Genomic DNA, 13,969 nt, shown 5'->3' with positions numbered 1-13,969 from the left:
ATATATAATTCTTTAGCTTTTTTTGTACTTGCTGTTTTTTCTGCATCCTCAGCTTTTCCTTAAGTGCATAAGTTATATAAAATATAAGGCATGAATTGATTTAACAGCCAACAGTATGCAATCGTCACATCTGACATAAATTGCATGTGGCTGTCTCTGCTGTGTGGCTGACATATGTAGTAATTGCTGTGTGATTGTGGAACTGAACAAGCAGCAGCTGAAAGGGCTCGTAGGCTTGTGCTACTGCATTACGTCTTCATGTCTTGAGCGTACTTTATGCTTTTATAAGAACTAATGGCTTTGGGTGTGCTCATCATCTTCTTTATCCCTGTTTTCCGCATAATAGAGCAGAAAAACACGTGGATAAAACACTTAAAGCAGCCCATAAACTGTATTGTATTAAATGTTATTCTCTCATCTCGTATACAATGCTTCAAATTTCTAGATATGAAATGCTAATCCAAACAAACCACTGAAGCCTGGACCAACACTGTTTACGTTTCCTTTACAACCGTCTTTGCGCTTGTTGTGAGACAGACTGATGCAGCAATCGGAGCAGTTGTTGCTCTCAGGCTCTGCACTCCTGCTGGTATTACAGTCAATCATTAAGAGCTATGTCCTCTCCAGATGGCTCCGGCCTTCACTGCTCTCTATTGAATTGTCCACGTTTAGACGACCCAGCAAGCTGCTCTTTGGCCATTTTCACATCTTAATTCCAAGAGTAGTATACAAATCTAATTCAATACAGGATACGGTATTGATGGATTACCAATTGTCATGGGAGATAATGTTTTGAAATTACATTTTTACGTCTACCTGGTCTTGTAGAAAGGGTTATAAAATAGATAAGATTCAACCCAGAATCACGTGTTGTTTCTCATCACTCCTAAAGATCCATCCATACTTGAAAACAGAGTTAATGAGGAGCTGGCAGCATTGGAGTGTTTGCAAGAGGATTGTAGTGAAAAATGTGGTCTTGCACTTGTGTAAAATCAGGGATTATCATTATCCTCTCGGTTTCATCATGTGGTTTCTGCTTGCTTTCTGAAGTGACTGACACTGCTCACAATGACAGCAAGTAAAGCTGGGGTGTCAAACTTATTTTAGTTCAGGGGCCACATTAAGCCAAATTTGATCTGAACTGGGCTGGACCAGTGAAATAATAACATAATAATATAGAAATAATGTCAACTCCAAACTTTTGTCTATGTTGTGGAGCGAAAAAAGTAAAATTATTAATAAAAATGTTTACATCTACCAACTATCCTTTAAAACAATGTAAATAGCATGAACAAACTGAAATTTCTTAAGAAAATTAAGTGCTATTTTAACAATATTATGTCTCAGTTCATCACTTACACATGTAAATTACAATTTACAGATCACAGTGGATCTACAAATACACAAAACATTTAATAACAGGCAGAATATTGGTAATCTTGCACTTCAGACATTTCAAAATGTTCATATGTGTTCAGGTTATTTGCATTTTTGTGAAATGATAGTTTGTTTTAGTGTAAATACAGTAAAATGACATGAAAATGTTCACATTTACAAAGAGAAAAATTTGGAGTTATGAGTATTTATAGGTTATTATGGTAGTATTTTACTGATCCGACCCACTTGAGATTAAATTGGTCTGTATGTGGAACCTGAAATAAATTGATTTATATCTTCAGTGTAATTTTTGCATTTCACAAATTTATCCCAGGGGCCAGACTGGACCCTTTGGCAGGTCTGATTTGGCCCCCAGGCTGCATGTTTGAGACCTCTGAAGTAAAGTGATTGTTGCTTTAGCAGTGAGTGGACCTTCTGCAATTTTACACCCATTTTCTCCGATATGCTTTAGTTTTCACACGAAACTGCAGTCTTTTGCATAAGATGGCAGCTAAACTATCTGCAGCTAGCTTGCACAGTATATATGCATTTCATCTGCATGCTTTCTGTATGAAGTATGTGGGAAGGTATTGTCTGTGTATCTATATTGTCATCCTGCATACATACCAGTCCTGGCCTGCTGTGCTGTCAGTTTGGGGTCTCAAGCTGCTTGTCTGAAAAAGATTATCAGAGGAAGAGCTGGATGACAAAAACTCGGTGGGGCTTCTTCACAGTCTGTATAGAGGAGAACTCATGCAGCGCCATTACCCCTTCTTCTTTGTGCTTGTCTTTCCCACTTTGTGCGAAGAAAAACTCAGGGAAGAAGAGGGGCTATTGGAGAAGAAGCCACAGCAGCGACAGAGCCACAGTCACAAGCAGCCTCCGTCACAACTCCATCATTACAGAAAATGAACTTCTCCAACTTTCTGTGCTCTGGCTCAGTGGGGCCTGTGGATGAGCTGTGAATTCTGAGTACAAAAAAACCCTTTGTTTCCAATTGTGGCTGAGATCTGAATCGTGTCAGTGTGAAGATGTGAACTTTTGCCTTTATAGTCAACCGGGGTGAAAAATACTAAAATTCTTCTGGTGTTAAAGGAGAATTTGCAATATATATTCCTGCTGAATTTTGAATCTACTTTAAGCCGAACCATTTTTCTGCTGCAAAAAAGAATTATTTATATTCGCAGATACACTCTTACATATATATATTACTAGTCTAGTATCTGTTTTATACATGTTCCTATTCATCATGCTCATCGCTGTCCTCGTTGAAACCAGGGTCAAGGTAGTAGAGAAACTCTCTGCAGTTTCACTCTCTTTCTTTTTTCTGTTTCCTTTTTTATCGTAAATTTGTCTCCCAGTAAAATCTCCATCTGTGAGTGAGTGCAAGCCGCGAGAAGAGTGAATAATGATACAGCAGTGGAATGTCGTTTATGTTTTTTGACTCGGCTCCTGTTATTTCTTCCGATTATAGAGACTTATTCTTTTTTTCTTCGTTTTGCTGAAAGGTTGTGTCTCTTATGTTGGTTCAGCTAATTCTACACATGCTGCAATCAGAGACTCTCCAAATGCATAACCTTTTAATATCAGAACAGCAGGGAAGAATGAGGAGTTGCTGAGGTAGGCGAACACCACAGCTCGCTTTCAGTTTCACAGGTAAAAACATCCCCAAGGAGATAATTGTGATGATTTGTTCTGTGCCTGGTGGTGTTGGGTTCTGCCTCAGAGACTTCGTCTTCACACTTTCAGGCATGATTGTTTTATGAGGGGACATTTTAATAATGCACTGTTGATTCCGGCCATTATGACCAGCACTATGACTTAATATACGTTCTACCCCATGTGTTTTCTAGGTGTGTAGGTCAGTGAGGCCATTAGAATCCCCAGCAAGATGGTGGCCCTTTCCCTAAAGATATGTGTTCGCCAGTGCAATGTGGTGAAGACAATGCAGTTTGAACCATCTACGCCTGTGTATGATGCCTGCAGGATAATCAGAGAAAGAGTCCCAGAGGCCCAGACAGGACAAGGTATCTATGGTTCTATTTATCTACGTATCTATGGATCTAATTATGTATCTATAGATCTATATATCTATGATCTACGTCTCTATCTGTATATCTATGGCTCTAATTATGTATCTATCTATCTGTGGATCTATGGATCCACATATCTAACTATGTATGTATCTATAGATCTATATATCTATGATCTAAGTATCTATCTGTGGATCTATGGATCTAATTATGCATCTAATTATCTGTCTATCTATCTATGGAACTATATATCTAACTATGTGTGTATCTATATATCTATGATTTACATACCTATCTGTATCTATGGATCTAATTATGCATCTATCTATGTATCTATGGAAGTATATATCTATCTATGTATCTAATTATGTATAGATCTATAAATCTATGATCTACGTATCTATCTATGTATCTACGAATCTATGGATCTAATTATGTATCTACGTATCCATGTATCTACATGGATCTATGGAACCAATTATGAATCTGTGGATCTATTTGTGTATCTATCCATGGATCTATATATCTACGGAGCTACATATCCAACTATGTATGTATCTGTATATCTATGATCTACGTATCTGTGTATCTATGGATCTATGGATCCAATTATGCATCTGTGGATCTAATTGTGGATCTATCTATGTATCTATATATCTATGAATCTATATATCTGTGTATCTACATATCTATGTATCTACATATCTATATATCTGTGTATCTACATATCTATGTATCTACATATCTATGTATCTATATATCTGTGTATCTACATATCTATGTATCTACATATCTATGTATCTATATATCTAACTATGTTTGTATCTATGGATCTAATTATGCATCCATCCATCCATGTATCTAATGTACTATTATAAATGCGTGCCTCTCTTTTCAGCCTCAGATTATGGCCTCTTCCTATCTGACGATGATCCCAGGAAGGGAATCTGGCTGGAGTCTGGAAGAACCCTGGATTACTACATGCTACGAAATGGAGTAAGATTATGTCATATGGTCTTTGGATGGGGAGCTGTCAGTGTCACTTGTCATCTCCTAAAGTGATTTAGATTTTCTGGTGTGACCTGACTTATTTGTGCCTCTTTGCATGCTGGAAGCTGTGTATTTCCCTGTCAGGAGCCGTCAGTTGTGTTGAGGGTGTCACTCTGCTTCCTCTCCTGCTATTCAGGATGTTTTGGAGTATAAGAAAAAGCAAAGGCCACAAAAGATTAAAATGCTGGATGGTGCCATTAAGACCATAATGGTGGATGACTCAAAAACGGTCGGAGAGCTGCTTGTCACCATATGCAGTAGAATAGGTAAGTGATTGTCTCGCAGAACCGCTAATATGAATCTGTCAGCCCATCATACAAGCCTTGAATTATTCATCCTCGGTTTTATTTTTAGTCTGAGGCGTAGCGCTGCATTTGTCTCCGTGTTATTATATGCAATTGAATTCACATTTCAACAGCAGCATTTGTTAAGTACTTAGGAACAGTAATGAACACTTGATAAAGCCCTAATAACTTTTTGTTTGAAGCACAAAACGAAGGACATGATTTATTAAACTCAAACAAGCTTGTTTCTAATAAATACTGAAGTGTTTTCTTCTCAAGGGCCTAAACCTTGCTGGTCACATAGGTGTTTCCTAAGCTGTATATTTCAATTATAATAGGCAGCTATCAAGCTCCATTGGGTGAAGAGAAGAGGGATGTGTGTCTGGCAGATAGCTTTATTGGAAAATGTTTGTTTAAAGTAGGTCTTTCTGCTTGGCTTCTTTTCTGCCTCAGCTCCTATTTTAGTTTGCTGGCACTGTACCAACTTTCCTCCTGCTGCTGTTTCAAAGCAGAGAGAAAACGATAAGTAGAGAGTGAGAGAGAATTGAAGAGACACTTCTTTTCTATCGTGACAGTATGTTATCAGGTTGTTTGAGGCGTCTCCATCCCTGAGAATCCCCGGGCTAACTTGTACTCTTTTCAGGAATCACTAACTATGAGGAGTACTCGCTCATTCAAGAGGTGACAGAGGACAAGAAGGAGGAAGGGATGGGAACATTAAAGAAAGACAGAACGCTGCTGCTGCGAGATGAGAGGAAGATGGAAAAGCTCAAAGCTAAACTTCACACAGATGACGACTGTAAGTTTAAGTAACAAAGGGCTTCAGAAGTTTCTTCTCTATCTTGATGGCTTTAAGCCCATTTCTTATTTTTACATTACTGAACCTGGCTCGAAACCATGATCTGGACATGTTCTCTATCACTCAAGAGTAATTTGCTCCATGGCTATATCAAAGCTTAATGAAATTACCACTGTTATCTTTTGCCCAGAGGACACCAATTACATTTTTAAACATGCAAATACATAAATCACCCTCCAACTTTGGTTGAGAATTAGTTTTCATCTCAGCAGAAAATAATGCAAATGAATGTTCATGCACTGCCCTGTCAAGCTTTTCACTTACCCTGATAAATTTAGTAGATTGTCTTTCCATTCTGGTCCACCTACTATTTCTGAAATGTCTATTATTTCCACCATCACTCTCCTCCCATGGTTACTTCTATGTAAGCTGAATGCCTTTTTTCTTGTGCATTTTTTTTTAACACTGTGTGTGTGTTGATTGGACAGTGAACTGGCTGGACCACAGCAGGACATTCAGAGAACAGGGAGTGGAGGAAAGTGAGACCCTGCTGCTCAGACGCAAGTTCTTCTATTCAGACCAGAATGTGGACTCCAGGGACCCTGTCCAGCTAAACTTGCTCTATGTTCAGGTAAACCAATTACACACATATATGCTTGGGCAGCAAAAAGTGGAGGAGAAAGGTGGTGACCTAGGCACCAGATTTTTGCTGTCACAGCCCAACTTACCCATAAAGCCAGTCAAACCATTACATGAAATAGTGTCTGGGTTTTTGTTTTGTTTTGTGTTTTTTTTTTTTTTTTTTATCATGAAACAAAATAATTCTCAATAATGATATGACAGTAATTCAATAGTAATGGAACTCAGTTGTAGCAGGTCAGGTCTTTATTAACCACTTGGTTGACTTTTATGTCACATCTTGGACCTGACAAAACCTACTTTTTAACATAAAAAGATTCTTAAAAATGAATTTATCAATAGCCAGATACTGTATATGCTATGTGATATATATTTGTCTCTACATCAGAGCTCCCACAGCCAGAGAGGCAGATAATATATTATCTATCATCTGCTATTTTTCTTATCTAAAAATGCATCGGCTAATTCTGTCATGTGATGTGAATGAAATTTTCACACACTAACACTTCTCCTATTGATACATTCAATGTCACATTCCCACTTCATTCACTGGTGGATAGCACATTTAAAATGTGTTCCCACTGTCCATGTGTGGGTGGTTTGCACTTTATAATCCAGTTTTCCTAATAAATAACTGTTTAACCCATAAAGCCCCAAACATCCACGGGTGACCAAAACCATCCACTGATCTAAACTGTTTAATACCTGTTGATCCACTAATCCTATCAATACATGTAAATACAGTTTGTCATCTTTTCATGGTCATCAGATATGACCCATTTGGACTCTCAGAGGCTCTGTAGTGAACATGGAAACACTGTCATCTTCTACAACATTGATTCACCAGTAAAACCCATGGAGTTGGATCAATGACAGTGGATGAACACACTGGGTTTATGTTCAGTTAATAATTTATTTTACTAAAAAAGAAAGTTTTCTCTGTTTTTCATATAATAACCATCAACTTTAATCTGAGCTTTTATGGACATCTACATGATCAATACATTAAATATGGGAAAATACCTCCCCTTCTTCTACGCCCCCACCCCCACCCCCCATGTCAGGTCCAGCATCAAAATGTGGTTCAACAAAACTCATAATAAACACAGTAGAATATCAAAGGGCGCTTCATATACTTTATGAAGTTACCCTTGGCAAAGCAAATTTGTTCAGCACCAAAAGGAACCAGACTACCATTCTGCTGTTAGAACGCTGGACAAGACAAGCAGGGAAAAAAAAAAAAAAAAAAAAAGTAGTGTGAGATACTCCCTGGTAAAATGTCCAAATAAAAGAAGATACACAAGCAAAGGTGTTAGAAAAATGGGCAATGATGACTGGGAGTACAGTTGGTGTCGGCTGCTGCCTTATCGGTACAGACAGCTGCCTGTCAGCCAGCTGAGCCCATAAAAAAAAGAAAAGAAAAAAAAAAAGAGAAAAAAGAAAGGAAAAAAAAAAAAATATTATATATATATATATATATATATATATATATATATATGAAAATACCTGATTTATATTTTAAAAAATGCAAAATACAGAACATAATATTTTAATAAATGGTGATAAATCAGTTATGGAAGGTTAAGAATATTAAAAAAAATCATTTGGGAGATTCCACAAAAGTAGCACTGGGTCTTAATGGGTTACAAAGCTTAAAAACATCTTATTCCTTGTAACTTATTCCAACTTGTTTATCTGTGTTTATGATGTTTTCACCATTCATCCATTTTCTTGAACACTATATCTCAGGAACATCCAGACAAGATTTCTTCAAATCTGGCTCAATGCTCACTTAGAATTAAGGATTAATTAACTAGAGTTTGCTGGTGAAATGTCAAATATCATGGTCGATGGAGCCTCACAAAATATTTTTCACCATAAGTCAATAATTCTTATGCTTATGACAAAAATTCCTGCATCTGTATAACAGACAATGACATTTCGTTTCCATGAGATCAAACATCAGCTTCGCTATGACACCATCCTGTTCTGCAAAAACACTTTTTCCTCCATTATTCAACAGCGCACACCTCTGTAAAAATAACCTCTAGGTGAAAACAACATGCTTCTTCCTGGAAATTATTCATCTCCATTTTGCATAAAAATACACTCATTACCTTTTATTATCACTACATACATTATATGAGTATCAGACATGTATGCAAACTGTAACTTGAAAATGTACACCCTCAAGGGGGTAATTCTAGTTGCTTCTCTTTTTCTTATCCTCTGTTTCCTTCCCTTCCAATCTGTCTCCACTCCCTCTCCATCTCCTACACTTTCTGACATAATCACACACATCCCCACCCTCTTACCCTGCCACACATTACAGCACTGTGCATATCATTCTCTCCTCACAACACAGACTCATATTTCCTTTCACAATAACAGCCCTGCCTCCTCCCTCCTGCCCCCGCCTCCCTTTGCCTCTGTGTTGCCTTTCCCAGTCTATCTTTCCCTCTTTTCCGCTCTCACACACAGGGGTTATTACACAGGCAGATCACAGAGGCTCCTCACATGGCAGTGGCTCTAATTTGTCATTGTGTTAAAAAGGCCAGAAGAGCCAGAAAAGAGATCTCTAGCAGAGTGGAACATACTCCAGGCTTTCCTTCCACAGTCTTTTCTCACAGTTTTCTGCTGCCTCCTTTAACCTCTCTTACATCCTTCATCATTTACCCCCCCACCCCCACCCCCCATCAACAAGTCCTGTAATTCTTAAACACTCAGCTGAATGAAGTCGGTAAATTGAGACTTTGCTTGTGATGACATAATTGCTGGCGTTTCTTTGACAGAGAATCTTCCAACTCAACTATGAGCTCATATGTTTATTAATGATTTGAAGCCTCTATGATTTTAAACCTGCCCACACGAACACACACACACACACACACACACACACGCACACACACACACACACACACACACACACACACGCACACACACACACACACACACAAACACATAATGGGAGCTCTGCCAGTGACTGACTAATCTCTTTTACTACTCGACCACTCCCATTCTGTCATGTATTTGTGCTAAGAACAGGATAAACCTCCATAGCAATAGTATCACTCTGTGTGCTTCTCTTTTGCTTTGACTTTTTAGTGCATTGAAGTTGATTTGTGCTATTTATAACAGGGAAAGTCATATTCCCAAGAAGGAACAGATGAAGAATTATAGATAATCTCCAATGTTACATTATCCAGGGACACAGTGTGCATTGCAGAATTTAATATGTATAAACAATTATTAGTTCTGTTAGACTACTACATTTTTAAAGCTTAAAGGAATAAGGACAGATTTGAACCCAGACTAGTACAGCTGCTAACCAAATTAAACTAATATACCCGCAATTTACAGTATTGCTGTGTTTTGCACAAATCTTGGAACATTAATTTTCTTTTACAGTGATTTATTGGCAAACAGCTGGCCTCTACCCTGTGTACATTTACTTTCTTTAGTGGATCCTTATGTCAGCGTTTATTTTTTATGGCTGTATTATACCCTGTTCTCTGCTGGGCCATGCTGGACTAGTTGACCTTAGCGCTATGGCCCCAGGCTGTATGTGTCACAGCTTCTGATGTTTTGTGCTTCACTTCCACTCACATGGCTCTAACCAGTGCTTGTATTACTTGCCCACTATGGGGAATTCAGGTCTGACTTCAATGACCTGTCAAATAATCCTAATCTGTCATAATAAAGACCTAAAATCCTAGCAATAGGATATAATTGTGCATGTTATACACTAGTTGTTACATTATATCCTAGTACAAGGCATATATACTGTGGCCATGCACTGTTCTCTGCAATGTAAACATAATGCAAACCTAATTTGGATGGTTAGAAAACCATACAACATTTACTCAATATGTAGTCAGTGTATTTACTATAGAGATCAGCTCTAGTTCCCCTGGTACAGTATTTCTAACATCTTCCTTCACAATAGTACAGTCTGTTGAATAGTGTGTACCAGGGTGAATGGCATGTGTGAGGGCTAATTTTAGAGTGTCTTCTTGTGTTCAGTAAGAGCTTATGTACTCCACTATGAATTGCACTGGGGAAGGGACTTGATTGTGAGTGGAGGAGATTGTTGTCCTCGTTATAGCCGTAAGCTCTTTCTTAGTTTTTTCATTGATTTAATGGGACGTAAGAGTGAGCAGAGTCCACACTGTACACTGTTATGCTAATGCTAAAATTACTGATGGAGCCTTTCTCACTGTCAGCGATGCCTCCCATCTTTGGAGCCATTAATTTTGCAGCAGTGAACTAGAAAGAGGGAGTGAAAGGAGGCAGAGACAGAGGCAGAGCTGACTGCCCCCTGGAGAAAACAGCACACACTGACAACCATTTGAAAGATGTCAACAAAGGCTTCTCTCTTTCCATCTACCTAAATGGTGACGATAATGTAGACAGCCTGGCTCAAGTTGCATTGAAACATAAGTGATGTCTCAGCAGCACTAATCAGCCATAAACCTTTTTTTTTTTTACCCGGTGGAAAATATCCTGTCATTACATTTTTTTGAACATATTGAATGCTATTCTTTAATGCAAATGGAATATTGTGAAAGGCTGATACATTTCTGTAATATTTTTTAATAACACAAATTGCTGAAGCTGTTACATCTGAAATAGTCTAGAAGGGCTTTTACTGTCACAAACAAATCTTATTTGGCTCCCCTGTGTGGATGAGTCTCAGTTATGATGTCCCTCATTTGGAAATACACTTAGTCATTCGCTTAGAAGGCATCCTTTCGGAAACCACACTGCTTTCAAAGCACACAATGAAGTGCTCATTACGGAGCTCTGTTGGGTGAATTTTGGATACTACTCATGCCTTTGTAGTTTTATCCATTTCCTGGAATGCCACTATCTACCTCTCACTCATCCTTTCTTCTGTTCTGCTCATCTCTCCTCCAGGCTAGGGATGATATACTGAATGGATCCCACCCAGTCTCCTTTGATAAGGCCTGTGAGTTTGCAGGGATCCAGGCTCAGATCCAATTCGGACCCCACGTGGAGCACAAGCACAAGCCCGGGTTTCTGGAGTAAGCTTTTCTTATCAAAAACACACATTAAACCCACAATAACAACCACAGTATACACTTTCATGTGTTGAGTTTACAGCTGTGTATGTACAGCGGTTACTTCTTCCTGCTTCACTTTAGCTGGCCTTTACTTTAGGGATTTCCTCCAATGGAAAACTCAGGGGTGATGTCAGCTGTTACAACTGTTTTCTGATATGTAGGCAGTAGGGCAAGAATTACCTCATATGTTGAGGTATGTTAATAGAAAAGGAAATGCCTGTAGCACAAAAGTGTAACCATGTAAAAATGTCATTTATCTCCGTAGCCTGAAGGAGTTCCTACCTAAAGAGTACATCAAGCAGAGAGGGTCCGAGAAGAAAATATTCCAAGTATGTACATTCCATTGCTGCAATGTTGCATTTTAAAATAGATAATGTGTTTGAAACTGTGGGAAGCCCAGGAGGATTATAGCAATTTGCTCTGTGTTGAAACGTAAATTGACAAAATACAAACTTTGCATTTCAAGTACACTTACAGATGTACTGATGGTGTCACTTCTTGTCTTTGTCCAGGACCATAAAACATGTGGAGAGATGACAGAAATCGAGGCAAAAGTAAAGTATGTGAAACTTGCCAGGTCCCTTCAGACGTATGGTGTGTCATTCTTCCTGGTAAAAGTAAGTGCAGTGATTCTTTTGCTTTGTTTGTGTGTTTCGATGTGTGCAGTAATGCAGCTCTTTAATACATAATGAGGAACTGTTATCAGATGTGGGGAAAGTACACACATTCTTTAGAAGATACTTGTTTAAAAAATACACTGGTACAACTCCAAGCGCTGATTTACATTCAGCTGATTCAACTTCTTTAGTTCAGTGAAAATGTAAAAGATCAAGCTTTCAAAAGTACTCAAAAAGTAAAATTTGAAAGTACATCTTATTGTTGCAAATAGAATAGTTCTCATTATGGCACCTTTTCTCTACTCATATGTGTTCTACCAGTGCTGTTTGTTGTGCATCATGTGTGAGGGGTTGTTTTATCTACGTCTTACTGTTGAAATCAGATGCTGTGATGCAAAATAGAAAATAATTAATAACTCCATTCAGATACATTAAAACCAAAGTAACAAGCCTGTTTGAAAATGTAAGATGTAAGTACTGATATTTGTGTTAAAATGTAGGGAAAAGATAACTGAAAAAAACTACTTAAATACACGATCAGTATTTATATTTATTTACATTGCACCTCTGTTGATGGCAAACTTATTGAGCGTAAAGAGTTTTTTTTTTTTTAAAAGATGGCCAAATCTGAATATTTTGAATAATTCTTGAACAATATCTACTGTATGTAATGAGACCTCTGCTTATAGCAGACAGGCACATAATGCTGCTGTACTAATGAATGGCAGCTGTAATTACAAAGCTGTTTGATATGCTATGCACTGTCAAGCAGTTATAAAAGCTTGCTGAAAACACCAAAACTCATTATCACAACAAATCTGCAGTTTAGAGTGAAAGTGTGTTAGCCGTTCAGTCGCGCATTCAGTGCTGCAAAATACTTGTGACAATAGCAATTCTGTTCTGTTCTGGTTTGGTGAACAGAAAAGTGGGAAGGAAGTGCAGCATGTGAATGGGATGAAGTCGCACAGGCAGGTATTATAAAAGCTCTCTGACAGCAGCCCATTTCGTTACAAACTGCCGGGAAGCGTGGTGAAGGTGGGGGTCTTAATGGATGATAAATGGAATGTTTGGCCCAATAGTTAAAGCAGATAGAAGGTTTCAGATTATCTGTGTGCAAGAAAGCATGTGCATCTACAAGTGCAAGCTCTGTCTGTGTTCGATGAGGAAATATAGTGATGGAGATTTCAAGACTCTGTTAAATAATTCACTCCAGCTGCACTTTACTCTCGTTGTTAGCAGAGGCAAAAGCACAAACCTAGCTTTGTGGAATTCTGACAGCTTCTTGTATCCTTCTGTTTTTCATCTATCAGTCCAAAATAACCACAGGTTCTTGGTTGTCAGACCCAAAATTGCTGTGAAATCCCCAGATATAAAACACTGCATTCTGCAATTGTGCGTGTGTTTACGTGTCTGTCGCCGAGGTTTCATTGTCATGCGTTGCACAAGTAGGTTTTCCCAAGCCCTAAACAAGGTTAAATTCTTTACCCACTTCAGATTAAAAAATCAAACTTCCTGCTTGGATATTAATGACACTTAAGTAACCTAACCTAAAACAATGGAGGTTTTTAATAAACCTTTGTGACAACCTGTCATTATCACTGTTATAATGTTATCTGTCCTTGTGTTTAAGAGCTCTGAGCCTTGAAACAGTTCTACTCCTTGGCCTTTGTTCTATTTCCAGATCTTTCCTTTATGACCCACTGATAAAAAACAAACAAAAAAAAACAATAGCCCGGAGACATGAAATGTACACATTTACTCCCCCATCTCAACAAACCTCTAATTTTTGTGTCATCATCTGCACCCCTGGAGAGTAGCCAAGTGTGGGCTCAGCCTCTGAAGTGAGCTGTAATAGATTTTCAGTGGGCAGTGAGTGGAGGGCACTGGAGCTGGTCAGGCAGAGCGCTGGTGGAAGCACCACGCTGGTGTGCTGACAGTGACTAAAGCCTGGGGAGACCCTGCTCAATAAAGCAGCAGTTAAACAAGGCTGAACTCTGCAGGGTCAGTTCACAGCTGCCCTTTTCCTTCTCCTGCTGGGGCTTCAAACAGACACAGATACAGCATGTATATTACGACAGCACCGGCA

The 13,969-nt window shown here is 38.5% G+C and overlaps 1 protein-coding gene across 7 annotated transcripts in view; it reads left to right on the top strand.

The window, feature by feature from the left end:
* Window positions 1-13,969, top strand: part of tln2b (talin 2b) — an 80,292-nt gene that overhangs the window by 29,105 nt on the left and 37,218 nt on the right. For 4 of the 7 annotated variants that reach the window (XM_030136377.1, XM_030136376.1, XM_030136375.1 and 1 more), the window contains exons 1-8: window positions 3,269-3,404; window positions 4,309-4,406; window positions 4,597-4,726; window positions 5,388-5,543; window positions 6,032-6,174; window positions 11,100-11,227; window positions 11,532-11,595; window positions 11,779-11,883. In XM_030136377.1, coding sequence (XP_029992237.1) covers window positions 3,269-3,404; window positions 4,309-4,406; window positions 4,597-4,726; window positions 5,388-5,543; window positions 6,032-6,174; window positions 11,100-11,227; window positions 11,532-11,595; window positions 11,779-11,883 — 960 coding nt within the window. Of the gene's footprint in view, window positions 1-3,230; window positions 3,405-4,308; window positions 4,407-4,596; window positions 4,727-5,387; window positions 5,544-6,031; window positions 6,175-11,099; window positions 11,228-11,531; window positions 11,596-11,778; window positions 11,884-13,969 lie in introns of those variants that run through there. The other 3 variants (XM_030136371.1, XM_030136374.1, XM_030136373.1) reach the window with 1 other exon arrangement.

Source organism: Sphaeramia orbicularis, chromosome 6, assembly GCF_902148855.1.
Source record: "Sphaeramia orbicularis chromosome 6, fSphaOr1.1, whole genome shotgun sequence".
In the NCBI taxonomy this organism is placed as follows: Eukaryota; Metazoa; Chordata; class Actinopteri; order Kurtiformes; family Apogonidae; genus Sphaeramia; species Sphaeramia orbicularis.
The sequence above is the reverse complement of the archived record's forward strand: the minus strand, read 5'-3'. Positions and strand labels throughout refer to the sequence as shown.